The sequence below is a fragment of the Hemiscyllium ocellatum genome, chromosome 11 (genome assembly GCF_020745735.1).
Source record: "Hemiscyllium ocellatum isolate sHemOce1 chromosome 11, sHemOce1.pat.X.cur, whole genome shotgun sequence".
In the NCBI taxonomy this organism is placed as follows: Eukaryota; Metazoa; Chordata; class Chondrichthyes; order Orectolobiformes; family Hemiscylliidae; genus Hemiscyllium; species Hemiscyllium ocellatum.
Genome location: NC_083411.1, coordinates 45,142,093 through 45,162,083, shown reverse-complemented (window position 1 = coordinate 45,162,083; position 19,991 = coordinate 45,142,093). Strand labels below are relative to the sequence as shown.

Here is a 19,991-nt window from a genome sequence, read left to right as displayed (position 1 = left end):
ATTAAAAGATTTCTAAATTTTCTCTGATCCATGTTCAAGTGATTGACACCACTTCAGGAGGTCACATGGATGTTACGTTAGGGATTAGGTTTTATTGTCATCGTACTCAAGTGGAGGAATACAGGAGCACTGAATATTCTTAATAAAGGCACTGTCCTTCAATGAGGTGATTTATGCTCAGTTGTACTATCATGTGAAGACAGATGCTCCAGTTTTCATCCCGGAGTCAGCAGTGTACAAATTCCTGACTGTATGAGCCCACTCCTTATTTTTGGGGCTGGGGCTGGGGTGTTAGGCCAGGTGAACTGGGAACACCCAGCGAAGCTCGAGACTACTGTGACAGACTTTGAGGGAAGGCCATCTTAGGGCTACAGCATTGACCAGTGTTTTACTAGAAAAACCGATTCAGAAGCATCCCTCCTGCTTTCACTCCCCCCCCACCATCACTCCCTTCACTCAACTCATCTCTTTCAATCTATTCCTCGCTTTCCATCACTCTGGTCCCTCACAAACTCCATGGCACCCAATCCCTCCCCCATTCCGAACCAACCTATGCCCATTTACCCATCCCCTCACCCCTCATACTCACATGCCAATGTATGACCCTGTACCAACATCCCCCGGTCATTCATACCTCATATGTCACTGATTGTCCCCATGGACCTCTATAACCTCTCTGTCATCTATTGCCCTCTCCACACCATCTCACCTATTATCCAGCATCAGTATTTATCAGGAGGTATCTGACAGTGAATAAAGTTTATCAGCCTATACTATATTATTTAAAAATGCATTCTCGTGGATAGAAAAACATAATGTATTGAAACTTCAGCTAATCCTTTGTGAAAATAAATATTGCTGGAGAGGAAATGGAATGGATTGATGAGGGTAATGGTTTTGAAATGGTATACTTGGATTTCCAGAGGTATTTGATGTAATGCCTCACAATGGAGCTTTGAGGAAGGTTGTAGGCCATGATGTAAATGAACAGTGGCCATGTGGATACAAAATTGGCTCAGTGATAGGAAAAAGAGAGGAATAATCAATGGATAGTTTTTTGAGCTGTAGGAAAATTTGTAGTGGAGTTCTCCAGAGGTTGATATTGGGACTCTTGTTTTTCCTGATTTATATTATTGATGTGGTTCTTGGTGGGCAAGGGAGAATTTCAAAGTTTGCAGATGACACTAACCTTCAAAGAATTGTAAACTGTAAAGAGTGCAGAATTCCAAAAAGACATTGAGAAGCTGGAAGAATGGATCGATGTGGGCAGATGAGGCTCAATGCAGAGAAGAGTGAGGTGATGCACTTTGGCCAGAGGATCAATAAAAGTCAATGTAAAATTGGTGGGTACAATTCTAAAGCATCTACAGAAGCAAAGAGACCTTGGTGTGTATGTGCCTACATCATTGAAAGTAGTAGGGCAGGTGGAGAGAGTAGTTAACAAAGCATAGTGTTTTTGATTTTTTAATAGGAGTATTGTGTACAGTGGTGGAAACCACATTATAGGAACGATGTGGATGCGTTGTGTGTGCAGAAGTGATTTGCAAGCAATGTTCCAGGAATGAGAAACTTCAATTGAAGAAATTGGGGCTATCTTCTTAGAGAGAAGAAGGTGAGAAGAGATTTAATTGAGGTGTTCAAAATCATGATTGATGACAAGATAAGATAAACCGATTTCTGCTTGGAAAAGAAACAAGAACAACAGGGCATAGATTTGAAGTGATGTGCAAACAAAACAATAGAAGAGAAACCTTTGTCACTCAGTGAGTAATTAATGTATGGAATCTACTACCTGGAAATGTGGCGGAAGCAGGTTTAATTTAAGCATTCAAGACAGTCATTGGATGATTAGTTGGGTAGAAATAGTTTGCAGGGATATGGGGAAAAGGCAGGTGGTTGGTACTAGGTAATAGAATGTAAGCACCACATTGTGAAAGCCATCTTGGGAAATCAGTATTGCGTCACAAATCCTATAATGCCCTAGTTTGAACAAGAGCTCTGAAATCCGTGATCCTTTTTTCAATTCCATAGTTTGTTTGTTAACAGCTTTGCCAGTGAGGTTATGCACTTTTCATAACATATATTCAACAAGCCCAAAGATATCCCTGCCACCACCAGAGCCATTGCACGACCAGATCTAAAGTGGTACCTTACCACTCCAAAAGGAGAGAAGCCAAAACATTCCTCCAAACCCCTCACTCTCTCTACACCATACACTCTACATGGTCGACCCATGCCTTCATGGTAACGTCTACCCACCTCTCAGGCCCTTCATAGGCTATGCCAATGTGAAGCCTAGTTTCACCCATGCTAGTTCATTCATTATCCACAGGGATCCTTGCACATTGGATGAAAGCAAAGTTCTGATCCTTAGATTTCGATATTGCAGATTACGGTCTGTTGAGAAAAGCGCTCTTACTCATAAAAACACATTTTGAAAGTTGTTGACAGTTCTTGACAGACCTCAACAGGTTTACACTTGTTGACATTCTTGATGAGTCAGTATTTGTTGACAGGTTAGATTAGATTACTTAGAGTGTGGAAACAGGCCCTTCGACCCAACAAGTCCACACCGACCCGCCGAAGCGCAACCCACCTATACCCCTACATATACCCCTTACCTAACACTACGGGCAATTTAGCATGGCCAATTCACCTGACCCGCACATCTTTGGACTGTGGGAGGAAACTGGAGCACCCGGAGGAAACCCACGCAGACACGGGGAGAACGTGCAAACTCCACACAGACAGTCGCTTGAGTCGGGAATTGAACCCAGGTCCCTGGCGCTGTGAGGCAGCAGTGCTAACCACTGTGCCACCGTGCCGCCCATGTCTTGACAGTCTCGACAGTTACAGCACAGTGGTTTTTGCACATTCAATTCATAATGTTCTCTGCAGTTAGCAGTCCCAATGGCTCTCTGTAAACCACCACCCACTCCCTCCTGCTCCCTCCCAACCCCACCCCCAAAAGAAAAGATTCCTGACCTCACCGTCCATGTGGCCGTGGGACCATAGCCACAGGGTCACCTATGCTCTCCAAAGGGCCACCCTGGATGGAATGCATTGTGAACAGGCTTGCTGTTACCTGTTCTAGCCTCCAGGCCTGGACACCAGGGGGCGTCCAAAAGCTGGTTTCCATGGAGGCAGCAAGTCAATTCAATGGCCAGCTGCCTCCTGAAATAAACAGCGCACCACCTTGCTTTTTCAGTAATTGGATGGAAGCTCAGTTCAGTAATAGACTTTGGAACATTGATGGGAAACATAGGAGGCTAAAATATGATCATCTAAACAGCTAACCAGGCTAAGCTATGAACTTTCAATATAAAAGTTTGAATTCGTAGAATCCAAAAGTGCAATGCTGGAATGGAAAATTAAACACAATTTACAAACTCTGACAGTGACGGAGGCGGATGAGAACCACAATGCAAAATAGCTTAAGATAGAGTATTTTTAAAGAGAGTGCCACTTTACGTTGTGATCTTTTCTCACCCCGATTGCTCTTCTCACTTGGGAATGCAGTTTAAGACCTTGATTGTTCACAAGAGTGAAGGTGTGTTTTGCCTGCTGCCGGAAATGTGGTTGGCTTCAATCAAGAGGCGAAGCTTGATCAGTGACGAGAATTAAAAGTCAGTACAGCCACCACACAGAGTTCTCCTGTGAATGATTGTAAAAACTGCTGTAAGGGGGGAAAATGAAACTGAAACATTGCCCAGCAGGCAGTTAAGATTCAACCACATTGCAGTAACTGGAATTCAGTGTGAAGTAATACATTTTAGCTTTAATAAAATGTTAAGTATAAATGGGGGAGAGAATGTGGGATATGCAACAACAAAGAGACTGGGCCCTTTCAGTTCACAAGATAGTAAAAGTTGCACCTACCAGAAAGTCAGTAAAGTCACAGAAACCATTGGAATGACAGTTGAATGCATTGTTTTAAACTCAGGTGAAAGCTGTGGCAGTAGATTCACAAGACTGTGGCCTGCTAGGAAGAGACAAGTATGTAGAATGAATACAGAAATTCCTGGAGAAGCTTAAAAGGTCTGGCGGCATCTGTGGAGAGAGAGGAGCACAGTTAGTGTTTCGAATCCAAGGACTCTCTTCAGTCCTGATGAACCCATTGAGTTTCATCAGCAGTTTTTAGTTCAGATTTCCAGCATCTGCAGTATTGAGCTTGTATTTGAGTGCACATGTGGAGCTGTTTTTGTTGCCATTGAAGTGTGGAATTTTCTGAAACTGTCTTCCACTTGTGAAGCAGCAGCTGAGAGTAGACAGATGTAGACAGCCCCTGGTACAATAGTGGTTCAGAACAAAATGTCATTGACCTGAGGATTAGCACGGAAAGTTTCAGAAACTTTTCAGAGGCTTATGAACTGTGGAGTGTATTCCTGTAGTTAGAGTTTGAAGCAGAAAATGTTAACATCAAAGACTAAATTACAGAGTTTTTGAAAGGCAAAGGGACAGTGTAAGAATGTAGGCTGTTGCTATGTTCTCATTTTCATGTGCTTCAGGATACCTGACTCACATTGAAAGCACTGCTATTGGTGATTTTGGTGCTCAGTTGCTGATGAACGAGGGTCCGATGTTGGACTTATTTCTACAAGTCATGTGCACTTTCACAGCTCTTCCATCAGGCTGCTCCCGGTCTCCAACATCAAGCCACATCTACTGGAGCTCAAACTGGGAGTACTCAGAGTTCTGACAGTACTGGGAGAAAAGGCCATTAAGCTGCTTCAGCAAGTCCTGTACTAAGTTGAATGTGTTAAATTTCAGCAACCACCAGCGCTACCTGCCACAAGGCTGCTTGACAGCGCTGAGCAGTTCAACGCTGATTGAGAGGTCCAGGTGCCCTCACCATTGAAAGACTGAGTGTGACTGTTGCCAGTCCACCAGCCTCTGCGCTTCTCTCCAAAGGGCTGTCAACTCTTACAGCAAGGCAACCTTGTCAGTTAGTGAGAGAAAGCTTGAAGTTCTCAAGTGTCATGGAGAATGGCATAGAACAATGCATCAAAGAGACATTGCTCAGAAAGCCTGCAAGACTGGGTGTGTGCAAATTGAACAAAGTGCATCTTGCAAGATATTAAAGAAGAAAATGTCAACATCAAAGACTAAATTATAGAGTTTTTGAAAGGCAAAGGGACAGTGTAAGAATGCAGGCTGTTGCTATGTTCTCATTTTCATGTGCTTCAGGATACCTGACTCACATTGAAAGCACTGCTATTGGTGATTTTGGTGCTCAGTCGCTGATGAATGAGTGTCTGATGTTGGGCTTATTTCTACAAGTCATGTGCACTTTCAGAGCTCTTCCACCAGGCTGCCCCCGGTCTCCAAAGTCAGGCCACATCTACTGGAGCTCAAACTGGGAGTACTTAGAGAACAGTCGGATTTGCTTGAGGAGAAAGCGGATATGTGGCATAAGAACTGAAGGAAACTAGAGATTAAAGCTAGGGAAGGGAAGGAGAGTGTGCTGTTTGTGCTGGTGCAGCCAATATGTAACTAGAATCCCTCCCCGCTGCGAATAACTGTTAACTTCCCCCCCCCCCCCCCCCCCAAATGGATTAACTGGCTATTTGAAGGAAATTAAGGATGGGCAACATATGGCAGTCATATCCGTGATGACCCTGCGACTGAATCCATGAAAAACATTGGTCCAGAAATGTACATGAGGTTTACATTAATGTCACCAATGAATGAATTAAAGTGGAGGCATTGCAGACATCATTACGGTTTATAATTGTACTTGATCTAACCCCATTCCTATAATATTACTGCTGGTACCGTAATCTTACATCTCTGTGAAAAATACAATACCCTGTATCAGATTTCAATGAGTTGTGAACCTCCCTTTGTTTTATTTGAAGATGCATTGTTGGTGTATTGGAATAAAATGTCCTCTCAAGAACTGTTGGACTTCCTTACAATTTTGGAGTAAGTACTGTTCAAAAAAGCTAGTTTTATTTCAATGTTCCAAGTGAGACAGAGATCTTGGTAGGGCAGCGTGTGTGTATGGAAGGCGCTCACTCACATAAATTGGATTACTTCTGAGTAGGAACCTCAATGCTATGATTCCCTACTCAAAAACAGACTCCGCATCTACTCAAAGTCTCCCCCACCTCCCCCCCAGGTTTGGATTGAAGTACAATGTGGGCAGATGTCTGTCTTAGTCTGCCATAGTCATGGCACCCTCCAGTGTGTCCTGCACTGACTCAGCCCTATTCCTACATTGACCACTCTGTGTTCAGATTTCAATCTAGGTTCATATACGTCCCTTTAATGAGCAGTAGGATCATTACTTCCCTATTATTTCATGTCAGGCCTCTTGAGATCCGTAAGTTTCCAAAGTGTGCCACTGTGAGAGTTACAAATTGTTGAGAAGACTTGAGCAACGACATTTTTGGAGTAACAAATTCCATTTTTTCTGAAACATGTGAACCCTTAAACTCTCTGTGTAAGTGGTACAATAAAGTAGCATGTTAGGTGTGACCAAATTAAACCAGGAAGAATGACTTTGCCTGTTCTTTCCTCCCAGGGTGTGTCTCCACCAGTTCCGATATATGGGCAGACGATACATTGCGAGGTAGGATACATTGTGAGATAAGGCAAACTGGTTAAACAAGATTGTCAATGGTTTGTCCGTTTCAGTGTTTGATCAAATTAATGCTAAAAAAATGTGTTGACTTGTTACACCTCTCAATTATTGCATATGATTCAAACATACTGCCAAATTCTAGCGCGTGGTTGTTTTGATAGATGCTGATAAAAGAAAATAATTATCCCTAAAAGTGTCCTTCCACATAAACACTTTGACTATTGATAATGGCTACACACCCAAGGCCTCTGTTCAAGTGGGCCAGATCACAGCCAGGGTCTTGTCCCACTGTTTTTGTGTCCCTCATCATTCATGACACCTGACACCTCTTTCAATGTCCACCCCAGGGTGATACTCTGCCTTCCCCATTACTATCTGAGCTTTCAAGCTAGCAGCAGGTTTGGCCTTCCGTTCCCCACCTGCACTTTGTCCCCACCCACTGCTTCACCTCCACCTTTGCTATCCCTAACATAATTGCCCTCCCTTCCCTGCCCTCCCACACCCCTCTCTCTCCCTCACCCTGACGCAGTGTTTCCTTGTCCATTTCCTTTACCCAGTTGAGGCCTGACATTTGGCTGGATTTGCAGTACGTCACCAGACCTTGCAAGGACACATGTCCAATGTAATTACCCTGACTGTTGGCTCATTGTAGAGAGCCGTGATGATTGATTATTCCTTAACACTGTCTCACCATCCCCCATACCCTCATCTCCTGTAAATACCATGAGAAGATCATGAACACCAACAGGTTTAAGAACAAACCTTACACTGAACCCCTGACTTCTCTTGCTTCCCCTGCCTACATTCCATCCCAGAGTTCGCACGATTTCCCCCTTCCTTCTCCTGTGACCTTATTTCCATTGAAATGTCAGCCATTAATTTCCTTTCCATTTGGGGGACACAATGACCTGGTGGTAATGTCTTTGGACCAATCTGTGGAGGCCCAGTTACATGTTCTGGGGACACAGGTTCAAATCCTGCTACAGGATCTCATGGAATTTACATTCAGTTAATAAAGTCTGAATCTAAACCTGGTCTCTGTAATGGTGACCATGCAACGGTCGTTGATTGTTCTAAACATCCACCTCTTTCACTCATGGCCTTCAAGCAGGGCCATTGTTAATATCCTTTCAGGAAGGAGATGTACTTTCCTTATCTAGTTTATATGTAACTCCAGATCCAGCCCAATGAGCTGATCCTTAACTGCCCTCAACAATGACAAGCACGCCACTCATATCCAGGGCAGTTGAAGTGTGGGCAATAAATTCTGGCCTTGCCAGAGACAGCCACATCCTTTGGAAGAATAAGAAAAAGTTCTCGTTGCTATTATAAATGCTTCCCCATGGATTGATACCACCCCCTTCCCTTTCAACACTGTTGTGAACCCCTGAGCTAAAATCAAACCCTAACATCAGCCCCTCTGCCCTGACAAACTATCAGCTTGTACTGACCGCCTCCACCTCGGCTCCATCGGAAAAGGTCCCACCATACGTCAGAAATACTTCACAAACTGGAAGGTAATTCTGGGCACCCTGAGGTCGGGAAAGGTGCAGTCTCCAAGTTTTATCATTCTTTAATGCTGCTGACTTCTCCAAGTCACAATTGACTGAAAGCCCATAAAGCTCCATTTGTCGTGTGAATGGATTTCAGTGCTGATTTGCAGTTCTCCATCTCTTTCCAATACATTTTGTTTTACCCCTGTTCAGTTTTAGCTTGAGTGATTTAACATGTAAAATCGCTGTCTCTAATTGGACATAGAATCCCTGTAGTGTGAAAGCAGGTCATTCGGCCCATCAAGTCCACATTGACCTGCTGAACCAGATGCACCCCTCCTACCATTTCCCTGTAACCCTGCATTTTCCACGGCTAATCCACCTAGCTTACATATCTCTCGGCCTAATAGGACAATTTAGCTTGAGAACAATCCACCTGACTGACTGTGTGGAGTTTGCACATTCTCCCCGTGTCTGCGTGGGTTTCCTCCGGGTGCTCCGGTTTCCTCCCACAGTCACAAAGATGTGCGGGTCAGGTGAATTGGCCATGCTAAATTGCCCCTAGTGTTAGGTAAGGGGTATATGTAGGGGTATGGGTGGGTTGCGCTTCGGCGGGTCAGTGTGGACTTGTTGGGCCGAAGGGCCTGTATCCACACTGTAAGTAATCTAATCTAATCTAACCTGCACATCTTTGGACTGAGAGAGGAAGCTGGAGCAATCAGAGAAAACGCGCACAGACACAGGGAGAAAGTTCCAACTCCATACAGACAGTTGACCAAAGGATGGAATTGAAACGAGTCCCTGGCGCTGTGAGGCAACAGTGCTAACTGCTGAACCACCATGCTGCACATGCAATATATGTTTTATGCTTTAAGGATTTGTTACATTTTTGAAGTAGATGTTTTGACCTCAATGATGGAGAAGCTTTTAATTACATTTCTCACCTAAGGATTCAAGAAGGATCAGGCTCCAAGCAGTCTGTGAGTGAGAGGAGGTCCCAGACTATGCCCGCTATTCGAAGCCGAGCAGGAGGAATGCACTCCCGACTTCAGCAGATTGGCCATGTGGACAGCTCATTCACACTTAACCACAGTGAGTGTTGGCAGACAGACTGATATATGCGCGCGCACACTCACATACATGTGCACACATACTGCACTCGTGCACATTGTGTGCTCTTACATGAGCACTCACAAGTGTGCGCTTGTAAACATTTTCATATACAAACTCACGTGCACACGCCAACACTCAAATACAGACATATGCAAGCAAACACATGCAGGTTCTTACATACACTGTACACATGCAAACTCTCACATATACTGTCTCTTTCGTTGGTGCATGCCCACACACATGCACAAACATCACCTTATGCCTTTAGTAAATTGACAGACAGATACAAATTGGTTGCAGGTTGTTTCATGAACACCTTGTTTTAGGGGCTTCTCTTGATGTTAACTGTTCTCCTGCCATTGTCATAGAATCCCTCCAGTGTGGAAACAAATCGGCCCAACAAGCCTACACTGATATTCTGAAGAATAATTCCCCTACCCAATGTTTACCCCTAACTAATGCACCTAACCTACACACCCCTGAACACTATGGTCAATTTAGCATGGCCAATTCACCTAAGCTGCACATCTTTGGATTGTGGCACATTTTTGGATTGTGGGAGGAAACCACAGCACCTGAAAGAAACCCATGCAGACATGGAGAGAATGTGCAAACTCCACACAAGTAGATGCTCAAGGCTGGAATTGAACCCAGGTCCCTGGCACTGTGAGGCAGCAGTGCTAACCACTGAGCCACCGTGTCGCCCCTATTGTTGATTGCTCTTCATCAGTTTTAGACACCCCTTCAGAAGTGCAGTCTTTAGGAAATGTTCATAGTGTCACGTGGAAAATCAGCACTTCAATTGACAGCCAATGTCAATTTCATTTTCTGACATTGAGCAGCGTCTGGACCAAACCAGGGAGGAGGAGGTTGGGGCAGATGGGAGCGATGGATGGACCATTTGGAATAAAAGTAACATGTATTTTAAATAGGGAGATGTAAAAGTGGATCTGGGATGAGGCGGGATGGGATGGGACCCTTCAACTAAAAGATCTTGACTCTGTTGAATGTTCTAGCAAAGTGTGTGTACAGTACGTTCAACATGGCGTTGTTAAGTGGTTTCTATGTACCTTAAAATTAAACACATTTTACCGCAAAGGAGAGTGGTGATCCAAGAAACCTTCAAAGTGGGGAAAACAATTGGCACCAAATACTTTGAATGAAACCCGACAATCAAGCAGTCAGTATCCTTGAGAAAAACTAATCTACGTATCCTTGATCTGTTGCTGAAATCCTCCTTTGTCAGTGTGATCTCACTTACCTGCTGGTATGGAGCCTGGCAACACAGTAACTCTGCTGAAATAACCATCTCTTTCTGGGAGACTGACGCAATTCAAGATTCAGATCTTTAATCCTAATGTTTGAGTGACAGATCTTTTTAACTGGGCATAAATTACAGTTTATTTTTTATCCTAACTGGCACATCTTTCATGTCCTAAATATTGATTGAGAAAATCTGTCTAATTCTTTTACTGTCCATTATCATTGTTCCTTTTTGCTTCTGAGACCCTACAATCTTTCGGCAGTTAAATACATTTGAGCTCCTGCTCTTTCAGTGATTGGCTTAAAGACTGAAATCTCACTGATATCAAGTCTGGCAGATTGGAGTTCTGCCAATAACACTATTTTGGCACAAGAGATTGGCTATTCATGAGGGCATCTGCCACTGGCTTGTTTATGCTGCAAGGAGGCCACACCAGGGTATTAGGCAAAAGTGAGGACTGCAGATGCTGTAAATCAGAGTCTAGCTTAGAATGGTGCTGGAAAAGCACAGCAGGTAGGCAGCATCCGAGGAGCAGGAAAATCGATGTTTCAGGCAAAAACCCTTCATCAGGACTGATGAAGGGCTTTTGCACAAAATTTTGATTTTCCTGCTCCTCGGATGCTGCCTGACCAACTGTGCTTTTCCAGCACCATTCTAATCTACACACCAGGGTACTGCCAGCCTTTCCCCCCCAAGTCCACACCTCGTCCTTGAGTGAGACTGCTACTGGTGTTTTGCTGGATACCTTCAAAAAAAAAGAGCTCAGCTCATTCCTGGGTTCCAAAATTGTCTTAAATGCTCCACGCGTTCCGCTCTGTCAAGCACCCACACGAGAATGTGAGTGGAAGGTGGTGGTGGGATGTGGGTCCAGTTGTGGTGGGGGAGCCTTTAGTACAATTGCACAACCAGTGAAATTTTGAGTTTGTCAATTTGCAGATTATTTTAGGTATGAGAAAGGACACTATTATTCATGTGGCATGTGAGCACAGATTGTTAAAAACCAGCTAATTATGAAATTGACTGTAAGCATATATGGAGCTAATATGGTGAAGCTTTCAATTTATGACAACTAAGCTCTTGACTTTAATTCACCCTGAGTCAAGCATTATTTGAAGTTGTTGGGACAATGTTCCTTTGGATTTGAAGTGCTTTCTTGTCCCCCTGTGTCATTCCACAGATTACGGAACCGGAGAAGCTGACATCAGCCACCAGTCCCTGCTGGAAGGTAACTTGGCCACTGAAGTGTCTCTCTCGGTCTTGGACACAGTGTCATTGTTCATTCAGAATTTCAAGGTGAGAGCTAGGTTGCTTTCTCATTACTATAGAAGCTTCTTTCAACTCCGAATCATCTTTACTATGTCATGGATAATCCGTGATGTTGCTCTGTTTTTGTACATTCGTTGACTCCCTGGAGGGAATGGGTTGGCTGAATGTTGCAAGTGTATCCATTGTTTTGCAATCTGTTACTCCTTCAGAGCCAACTTCAAGAAAATGATGGGCAGAACCCTCTGATGAAGAAGGCATTCGATATTCTTCTCTTGCTAACCAACGGTCAGTCGGAAACAGCCATGAAGCATGCGTTTGCATCTTTACGAGCTTTCATCAGCAAGGTACTGACTTACACCCTTGTTCCATCTAGTCATATGGAAGTTGGACATATTATGTGAAAACATCCTCCAGTACTAATGAGAGTCTCAAATGATACCAAGTTTAAAGTTCAACTATATTAGTCTTCTTTAGCAGAACCTTTGCCTCCTTTATTCTCCTTCTATCGATGGCTCATTTAATGGTTACATAATTGCGATGTTAAAAGGTTTGAGTACAATAGACAAAGAAAGCTATTTTCTCTGGTAGAGGACCCCAGGACAGGAGAATATACTCTCAATATTATAACTAGGCTTTTTAAGCGGGAAATTAAAATTCACATTTTTATCTAAACTTTCCCTCGAACTTGATGGGAACGCTGGTGGTCAGTTGAAACTTTTGGGGCTGGACATGATTGCTTTTGTTTCTCGGGGGAAGGAATCATAAGATGTAGGGTAAAGGTAGATTGGTTCAGCTGATGTTCAATTCATTTACAATTTAACGGAGTGGTTGAACAATTTGTACCCTTTGGCCTTGTTCAAATAAATGCATGGGCATTCGCTCAAAGATCAGGTCATGACAAGGTGCAACAGAAATCAATTAAACAAAGCTAGAATTTCCCTTTGTCAGAGAATGAGCAATCTGTTGTTGGTGCTATGCATTTCATGGATGGCACACACTGCTGGCATTGAATATTGGTGAAGAGATTGAATGTTGAAGGGTTGCCAACAAGCAGTTGCTGTGTCCTGGATGGTGTTGAACCTTATCCTGATAAATGGAAACCGTCGGACTTTTGATTTGTCCCTTATTTGTTATGGAGAAGCTTTTGCAGGAGTCAGGGATGAGTTACTCATTCAGAATTCTCAACCCCTGGTCTGTTATCACATTTGCAGTTTGTGTTTGGTTGGTGCAGTTCAGTTTCTGAACAAATGATGGGGGTGAGGGAGGGCTCATGATTATAAAGCCTTGGAGCGTCAAGGGGAGATAATAGGATCTGAATCACCCAGTGGAACAAAGTGAGATTTATTACAAGATTCTTCTTGTCTAGAAAGTGAGGACTGCAGATGCTGGAGATCAGAGTGAAAGCATGTGTGGCGCTGGAAAAGCGCAGCCGGTCAGGCTGCAGCCGAGGAGCAGGAGTGTTGATGTTTCAAGCATTCTTCATCAGGAATGTGGGGAGGTCCAAAGGAGCTAAGAGATAATGGGGAGGGGGGAGTGGGGCTATGGAGAAGGTAGTCGGAAATGCGATAGGTGGATAAAGGTGGGGGTGATGGTGATAGGTCAGAGAGGAGGGTGGAGCGGGCAGGTGGGAAGGAAGGTGGACATGTATGACAGTTCAAGAGGGCGGTGCTGAGTTGGAGGGTTAGCTCTGGGATAAGGTGGAGGGAGGGGAGATGAGGAAACTGGTGAAATCAACATTGATCCAGTGTGGTTGGAGGGTGCTGAAGCAGAAGATGAGGCGTTCTTCCTTCAGGTGTTGGGTGGCTAGAGTTTGGCGGTGGAGGAGGCCGAGGACTTATATGTCCTTGGCAGAATGGGAGGGGGAATTAAAGTGTTCAGCCACAGGGCGATGGAGTTGTTTAGTGCGTGTACCTCAGAGATGTTCTCTGAAATGTTCCACAAGTCCCATCTCCCCAGTGTAGAGGAGACCACATCGAAAGCAACATACACAGTAGATGAGGTGTTTGAGTGTGCAGGAAAATCTCTGGATGTGGAAGAATTCTTTGGGGCCCTAGATAGGTGGGGTTGATGGTGGGGTGGAGAGATATGGGTCTCGGTTTTACACCTCTTGTGGTGGCAAGTGCTGGGAGTGGAGGATGAGTTGATGGGGGTGCAGGGAGTGGTAGTGTGGACCTAATAAAGGAGTCGCCGAGGAAATTGTCACTGCAGAACGTAGATAGGGTGGGGAGGTACAGAAATCTGTCGTGGTGGGGTCTGTTTGTAGATGTGGCAGAGGATGATGCGATATATCCAGAGATTAGTGGAGTGGAAGATGAGGATCAGGGGTTTCTGTCCTTGTTGCAATTAGAGGGGTGGGATTCTAGGGCGGAGGTGCACAGGAGGGGAGGGGTAATTGTGGTCCTTGAAGAAGGAAGCCATCTGGGATGTTCTGTGGAGGAATTGGTCCTTCTTGGAGCAGAGGAAGAGGAATTAGGAGTATGCCAATTCCTCTTGTGGAGATTCCTACAGTGTGCTCTCAGAAAGATTGTTGAGGAATCCTTGGACCTTGGATGTGAACAAATAGACAAAACCGTCCCTTTCCTCGATGTCACTAAACAGGCAAATGTTGAACTCTTTGGGAGACTTCTCGGCTCATAAATCAAGCAGAAAAGCAATCAAATATAACCAAGAGCTTTGGATGCTGCAAATCTGAAACAAACACAGTCATTCCTGGAGAAACCTCAACACCTCTGGCTGCACCAGTGAAGAGGAAAACAGAATTAATGTCAAGGGTCACGGCACTTGAAACATTAAGTCTGTTTGTGAGGCAAAGGAATGAGCCGGATTGGAGCTGAAATACTGTATTCCTTTGCTCCCAAGCCGCAAATTGGCTCGGTGAATTTGCCAACTCTGTTTGAGCTTATGTCAGAAAGTGATGTTACATATCCCTTCACCTCAAAGCACTCCGTTTCCCCGCCCCCCCCCCACACACACTGACCGTTGGGCAGTTGTCCGGATACATCTCCCAACACTCCCAGTTACCTGATAGGATGAATCATCATTGTTTGTTCCTTTTCTCAATACTGCCAATGTTATTGTGAAGAACAAATTAAATACAAGCTCAGTTACATTTCATACCCAGACAGTTTTTTTTTCCTCTGGAGTTTCACAGGCAGCAGTGATTTCATGTTAATTTTTTTTTACATTCTCCACAGCATTTCCAGAGAGTTGACAACCCAATTTTGAATGTATTGAAGTGTGTCTAAGATGAGTTCTGGTCTGATTTTTTTTCCCCTTTCTCTCTCTCTCTCTCTCTCTCTCTCTCTCTTTCTCTCCACCTCCAGTTCCCAGCGACATTTTTTAAAGGGCGCGACAGTATCTGCTCCACATTCTGCTACGAGATCCTGAAAGGTTGCACCTCCAAGCTGAGCTCCACTCGCAGCGAGGCCTCTGCCCTCCTTTACTTGCTGATGAGGAACAATTTTGAGTACACGAAGAAGAGGACCTTTCTGAGAACCCACCTTCAGGTCAGTCCCTCCCCTGCTCCGCAAACCCACAGCTGAACTCTTGCTCCAGCACAGGTCTGAATTTCAAGTTACAAAACTCCCCCCAGCCCATGATCTGCTTTTGAAGCATCCCCTCGGAATGAATATGGTGCTACCTGAATGCAGTGGTGTCAGCCCTCACCAGATAAACACAACCACCTTTCCTGCCTCTGTTAAATCTTACCCAAGCCAGTTGCTTCATAGTGCCAGGGACCCAGGATCGATTCCAGCCCCGGGTCTGTGTGGAGTCTACATGTTCTCCTAGTGTCTGTTCCTCCGGGTGCTCTGTTTACCTCCCACAGTTCAAAGATGTGCAGATGAGGTGAATTGGCCATGTTATATTGCCCATAGTGTTTCAGGGATTTGTAGGTTAGGTGCATCAGTCAGGGGTAAATGTAGGGGAGTGGTTTTTGGGTGAGTTACCCTTCGAAGGATCAATGTGGACTTGTTGGGCCAAAGGGCTTGTTTCTACACTGTAGGGATTCTATGAAGCCGACTGGTCCTGTTCGGTGACGTGGTCAACGTTTGTTTACATATTTGATAAACAGGATGGGATGAAAATGTTCCCAGTACAGATTTGGAGATGTCGGTGTTGGACTGGGGTGTACAAAGTTAAAAATCACACCACACCAGGTTATAGTCCAACATGTTTAATTGGAAGCACACTAGCTTTCGGAGCGACGGGCTCCTTCATCAGGTGATTGTGGAGGGCTCGATGGTAACACAGAATTTATAGCAAAAATTTACATTGTGATGTAACTGAAATTATACATTCAAAAATTGATTGTCTGTTAAGCCTTTCATCTGTTAGAATACAGTGATAGTTTCACTTCTTTCATGTGTAAATCACAAAACCTTTTTTTTAAAGTTGTGTTCTCGGGTTAGCTGTTAACAGACAATCAATTTTTGAATGTATAATTTCAGTTACATCACACTATAAGTTTTTGCTATAAATTCTGTGTTACGATCGAGCCCTCCATTATCAACTGATGAAGGAGCGTCGCTCCAAAAGCTAGTGTGCTTCCAATTAAACCTGTTGGACTATAACCTGGTGTTGTGTGATTTTTAACCCAGTACACATGTTAGAGCCAATATTGTAGAGTCGAACAAACAAGATTAAAGGAGATTGTGTTTAAAACACAAACACATACCCAAAATGTAAATGCTTATTTTTCAGCTGACCACATTGTGAAAAGAGTTGTTTGCTTTGTGGACTAATCTGATCAGTTCTGATTCTCAAGACCCACTTGGGCTGCCGCGGGTCATTCTGTGTCAAAATGTTGTCGGTTCAAATCCACTTCCTGAGCATTGTACTGTAGATCCCAAGCTGCCCCACCAGTGCAGTACCGAGGGATCGCTGTCCTGTCTGAGGTGTTTCCTTTTGATAGCGATGTCCTTGGCTAGACAGGGAAGATCCCATGACATTATTTTGGAGTCATTTCTGATGTTGCTGAAATCTCGAAGCAGATCACACAATCATGAACAAAATGTTGTTTGAGGGAGCCTACTGCAACACAGGTTGGCTCCGGCATTTCCTGTGCTATAACTGCTATGCTCCCTCCACCTCCCCCACCCCACACACCCCCCACCCCCCCAATTGCTTTATTGGCTGTCGTGTTGTAAGCTATGTAAAGCACCTCATAAATACAAGTTTGTTCTTTCCTGATACTGATCAGTACAATACAGCAATCACTAAATTGCCAAGTGGCAGCCCCAAAATGACTGACATGCTGGCTTTCCAGCCCACCATCCTGACCCTGACAGTGTTCATTCGCACTAGGCTGAACCCAGCCACTTTGTCATGTTTTTTTTCTTAAATCTGTTGTCAGGATGTCACTTGCCAGGCTAGCTCTTGAAAGAAAAGGGTGGTGAGCTACCTTCTTGGGCCATTGCAGTTCTTTGGGTGTTGGTATACAGGGTGTCGTTAGGAAAGAAGCCTGTTACTGACCTCTAGCCCACCTTTGCCCTCCGACAATCTCTTGCAGTTATCCACTCAGTCTCTATCCTGCTCGCTCTCCTCCCTCCTGCTCTTCCCAGCACCTTCTCTTAGTGCCTTCCTCTCTCCGGCCTGACCATGCTCTTTCTCCCGCCCGCACCCTGTGATTTTCCTGGGTACAATGAGTGCTGGTGCAGTTGACGCTTGTGGAGCTCAGGCACTGGATGTTGATGCCTGGGTGCCACAACCTCAGAATTACATCACTAAAACCAACTTGCTCACCCTTATCTGTCATTGAGGGAGCTGGGATCTGCCAGCTTCCTGGGAGCCAGTGGATTGACCCATCAAGTATAAGCCATGCTCTCCCCAATCAACTGAGGGGTCTATGTGTGGTTCGTGATCTTAGTCTGGGGTCTCACTAATTTAACATTGGACACTGTTAATGGGATAACGCAGTGCCACCTGACCCATCCTTAGCTCATCTCAATCTGTCTGGTCTCATCCAACGGCCCACAAGAAAAGTGAAGAGGTAGTTGAGATTAAGGAACAAAAAGAGCTCCAGGAAATAATGTGCCAGTATTTCAGCCATTTGCTCAGATTGCTTTGAGAGGGTACAATGGGAGGACAGCAGAAAGAACTGTTCAATGGGTGCAATCAGACATGACAGCAGATTTCCAGGCTGGATGGGATATCAGCAGCAACTTCCAATGATTTCAGCTGGAGAGAGATGCTCTTTAATCTTTCTGAATCCGTGGTCGATTCTTTACATGAATGAATTGCTTCCTTTGTGTATTTCAGATTATAATTGCAGTGAGCCGGTTGATAGCTGACGTGGTTCTAACTGGAGACTCCAGATTCCAGGATGCTCTCTCCATCATCAATAACTTTGCCAATAGTGACAAGGCACTGAAGGTTTGTGTAGGCTTGTCTGCTTTCTGTGTAACACAGTGTGTTGTGTGCTGTGGGACTGAGTATTTCCTCAATTCCAGGTCCTCTGCACTCAGTGAGAATAAGATCCCCTCAGGCTGTTGCTCACAAATTCAAAGTAAACCTCAGTGGTCGTGGTTAATACTCAGCAATCCTATCACTTGGATCTCTCACAATTATCTACGAGATTCAATCGTGAACTAGGTCCACTCCCTGGTCAAACTCATAATCAAGTTAGTTAGTCTTAGTATGAGATCCTGAAGAAGGGCTCATGCCCGAAACATTGATTCTCCTGCTCCTTGGATGCTGCCTGACCTGCTGTGCTTTTCCAGCAACACATTTTCAGCTCTGATCTCCAGCATCTGCAGTCCTCCCTTTCTCCTTTAGTATGAGATGATTCCATTTAAACTTTTCTTCTTCCATGCCTGAAGTTGGTAATGTGCAGTGATGTTTAGAACACATGTAAACATGTTAATGCTTTAGTCTAAATAAAAATTCTTCTGTAAGTTTATAGAAAGATAGAAGTTGAGGGGAGACTTGATTGAGGTCTACAAAACCATGAGAGGTACAGACAAGGTGGATAGCAAGAAGCTTTTTCCCAGAGTGGGGGACTCAATTACTAGGGGTCATGAGTTCAAGGTGAGGGGGGAAAAGTTTAAGGGAAATATGTGTGGAAAGTACTCGCGCAGAGGGTGGTGGGTGCCTGGAGTGTTGCCAGCAGAGGTGGTAGAGACGGGCAAGATAGCATCATTTAAGGTGTATCTAAACAGATACATGAATGGGCAGGGAGCAGAGGGATACAGACCCTTGGAAAATTGGTGACAGGTTTAGATAGTGGATCTGGATCGGTGCAGGCTTGGAGCACCAAAGCGCCTGTTCCTGTACTGTAATTTTCTTTGTTTTTTGGTCAATCACTACACATGGAAACAGTATTTCTTAGCACTGCTCAAGGACCTTGCATAAGATTATATCAGATGTACAGCAGAGAAACAGGTCATTTGGTCCAACAGGTCCATGCTGGTGTTTATGATTCATTTGAGCTAGCGCTCATCCTGGGAATGCATATACATCAAATTCTATTGCTTTTTATTTTACAGAGAATCTAAGTACTTAGGAAAAGGAAAGTTTCTGTTTGACCCACAAAGCCTTTTCCTGTACAGTGAATCAGTGAGTACTCTGACATGATCTGAGGAATGTTATGTCTGACACAGCCTGTAGTATTGCCCCTGTTTCAGACTAAAACTCCTCCTTTACGTTCCAGACATGGCTAATCCTGGGTTCTCATAGCCAGCTTCCCATCATCTGCCTTCCACAAATCTGAGGTTAGCTGTCCGTATCTAAACATCTACTCATCCATCAGTTCCTCAGCTCATTGTTCTGTACAGGCCCCAGTCCAGAAATGACTCTGATTTAACATTCATGCTCAGCTCCTTCCATGGACTCAGCTTTCTGACCGCCTCCACCTCTGACATTCCACATGATATCTATGCTCCTCCACATTGGGGTGGCACAGTGGCTCAGTGGTTAGCACTGCTGCCTCGCAGCGCCAGGGAACAGAGTTTGATTCCATCCTTGGGCGACTGACTATGTGGAGTTTGCACATCCACCCTGTGTCTGCATGGGTTTTTTTCCAGGTGCTGCAGTTTCCTCCCAATGATGTGCAGGCTAGGTAGATTAGCCATGGTAAATGCTGGGTAACAGGGATAGGGTAGGTGTGGGTGGGATGCTGTTCGGAAGGTCGGGGATGTGGACTTAGTGGATGGAGCCTGCCTCCACACTGTAAGGATTCTGTGGTTCTAATTCTAGCTTCATGAGCATTTGTCACTGCTGTCAGCCAATCACTGTCAGCCATGTGTTCAGCTATCTAAGCCCTAAACTCCAG

The 19,991-nt window shown here is 44.6% G+C and overlaps 1 protein-coding gene across 1 annotated transcript in view; it reads left to right on the top strand.

The window, feature by feature from the left end:
• The window catches only part of dock11 (dedicator of cytokinesis 11), a 305,664-nt gene that overhangs the window by 197,602 nt on the left and 88,071 nt on the right, over positions 1-19,991 (top strand). Inside the window, exons 36-42 of the mRNA XM_060832572.1 lie at positions 5,859-5,925; positions 6,527-6,574; positions 9,029-9,171; positions 11,634-11,749; positions 11,932-12,066; positions 15,046-15,228; positions 17,981-18,094. Coding sequence (XP_060688555.1) covers positions 5,859-5,925; positions 6,527-6,574; positions 9,029-9,171; positions 11,634-11,749; positions 11,932-12,066; positions 15,046-15,228; positions 17,981-18,094 — 806 coding nt within the window. The remainder of the gene's footprint in view (positions 1-5,858; positions 5,926-6,526; positions 6,575-9,028; positions 9,172-11,633; positions 11,750-11,931; positions 12,067-15,045; positions 15,229-17,980; positions 18,095-19,991) is intronic.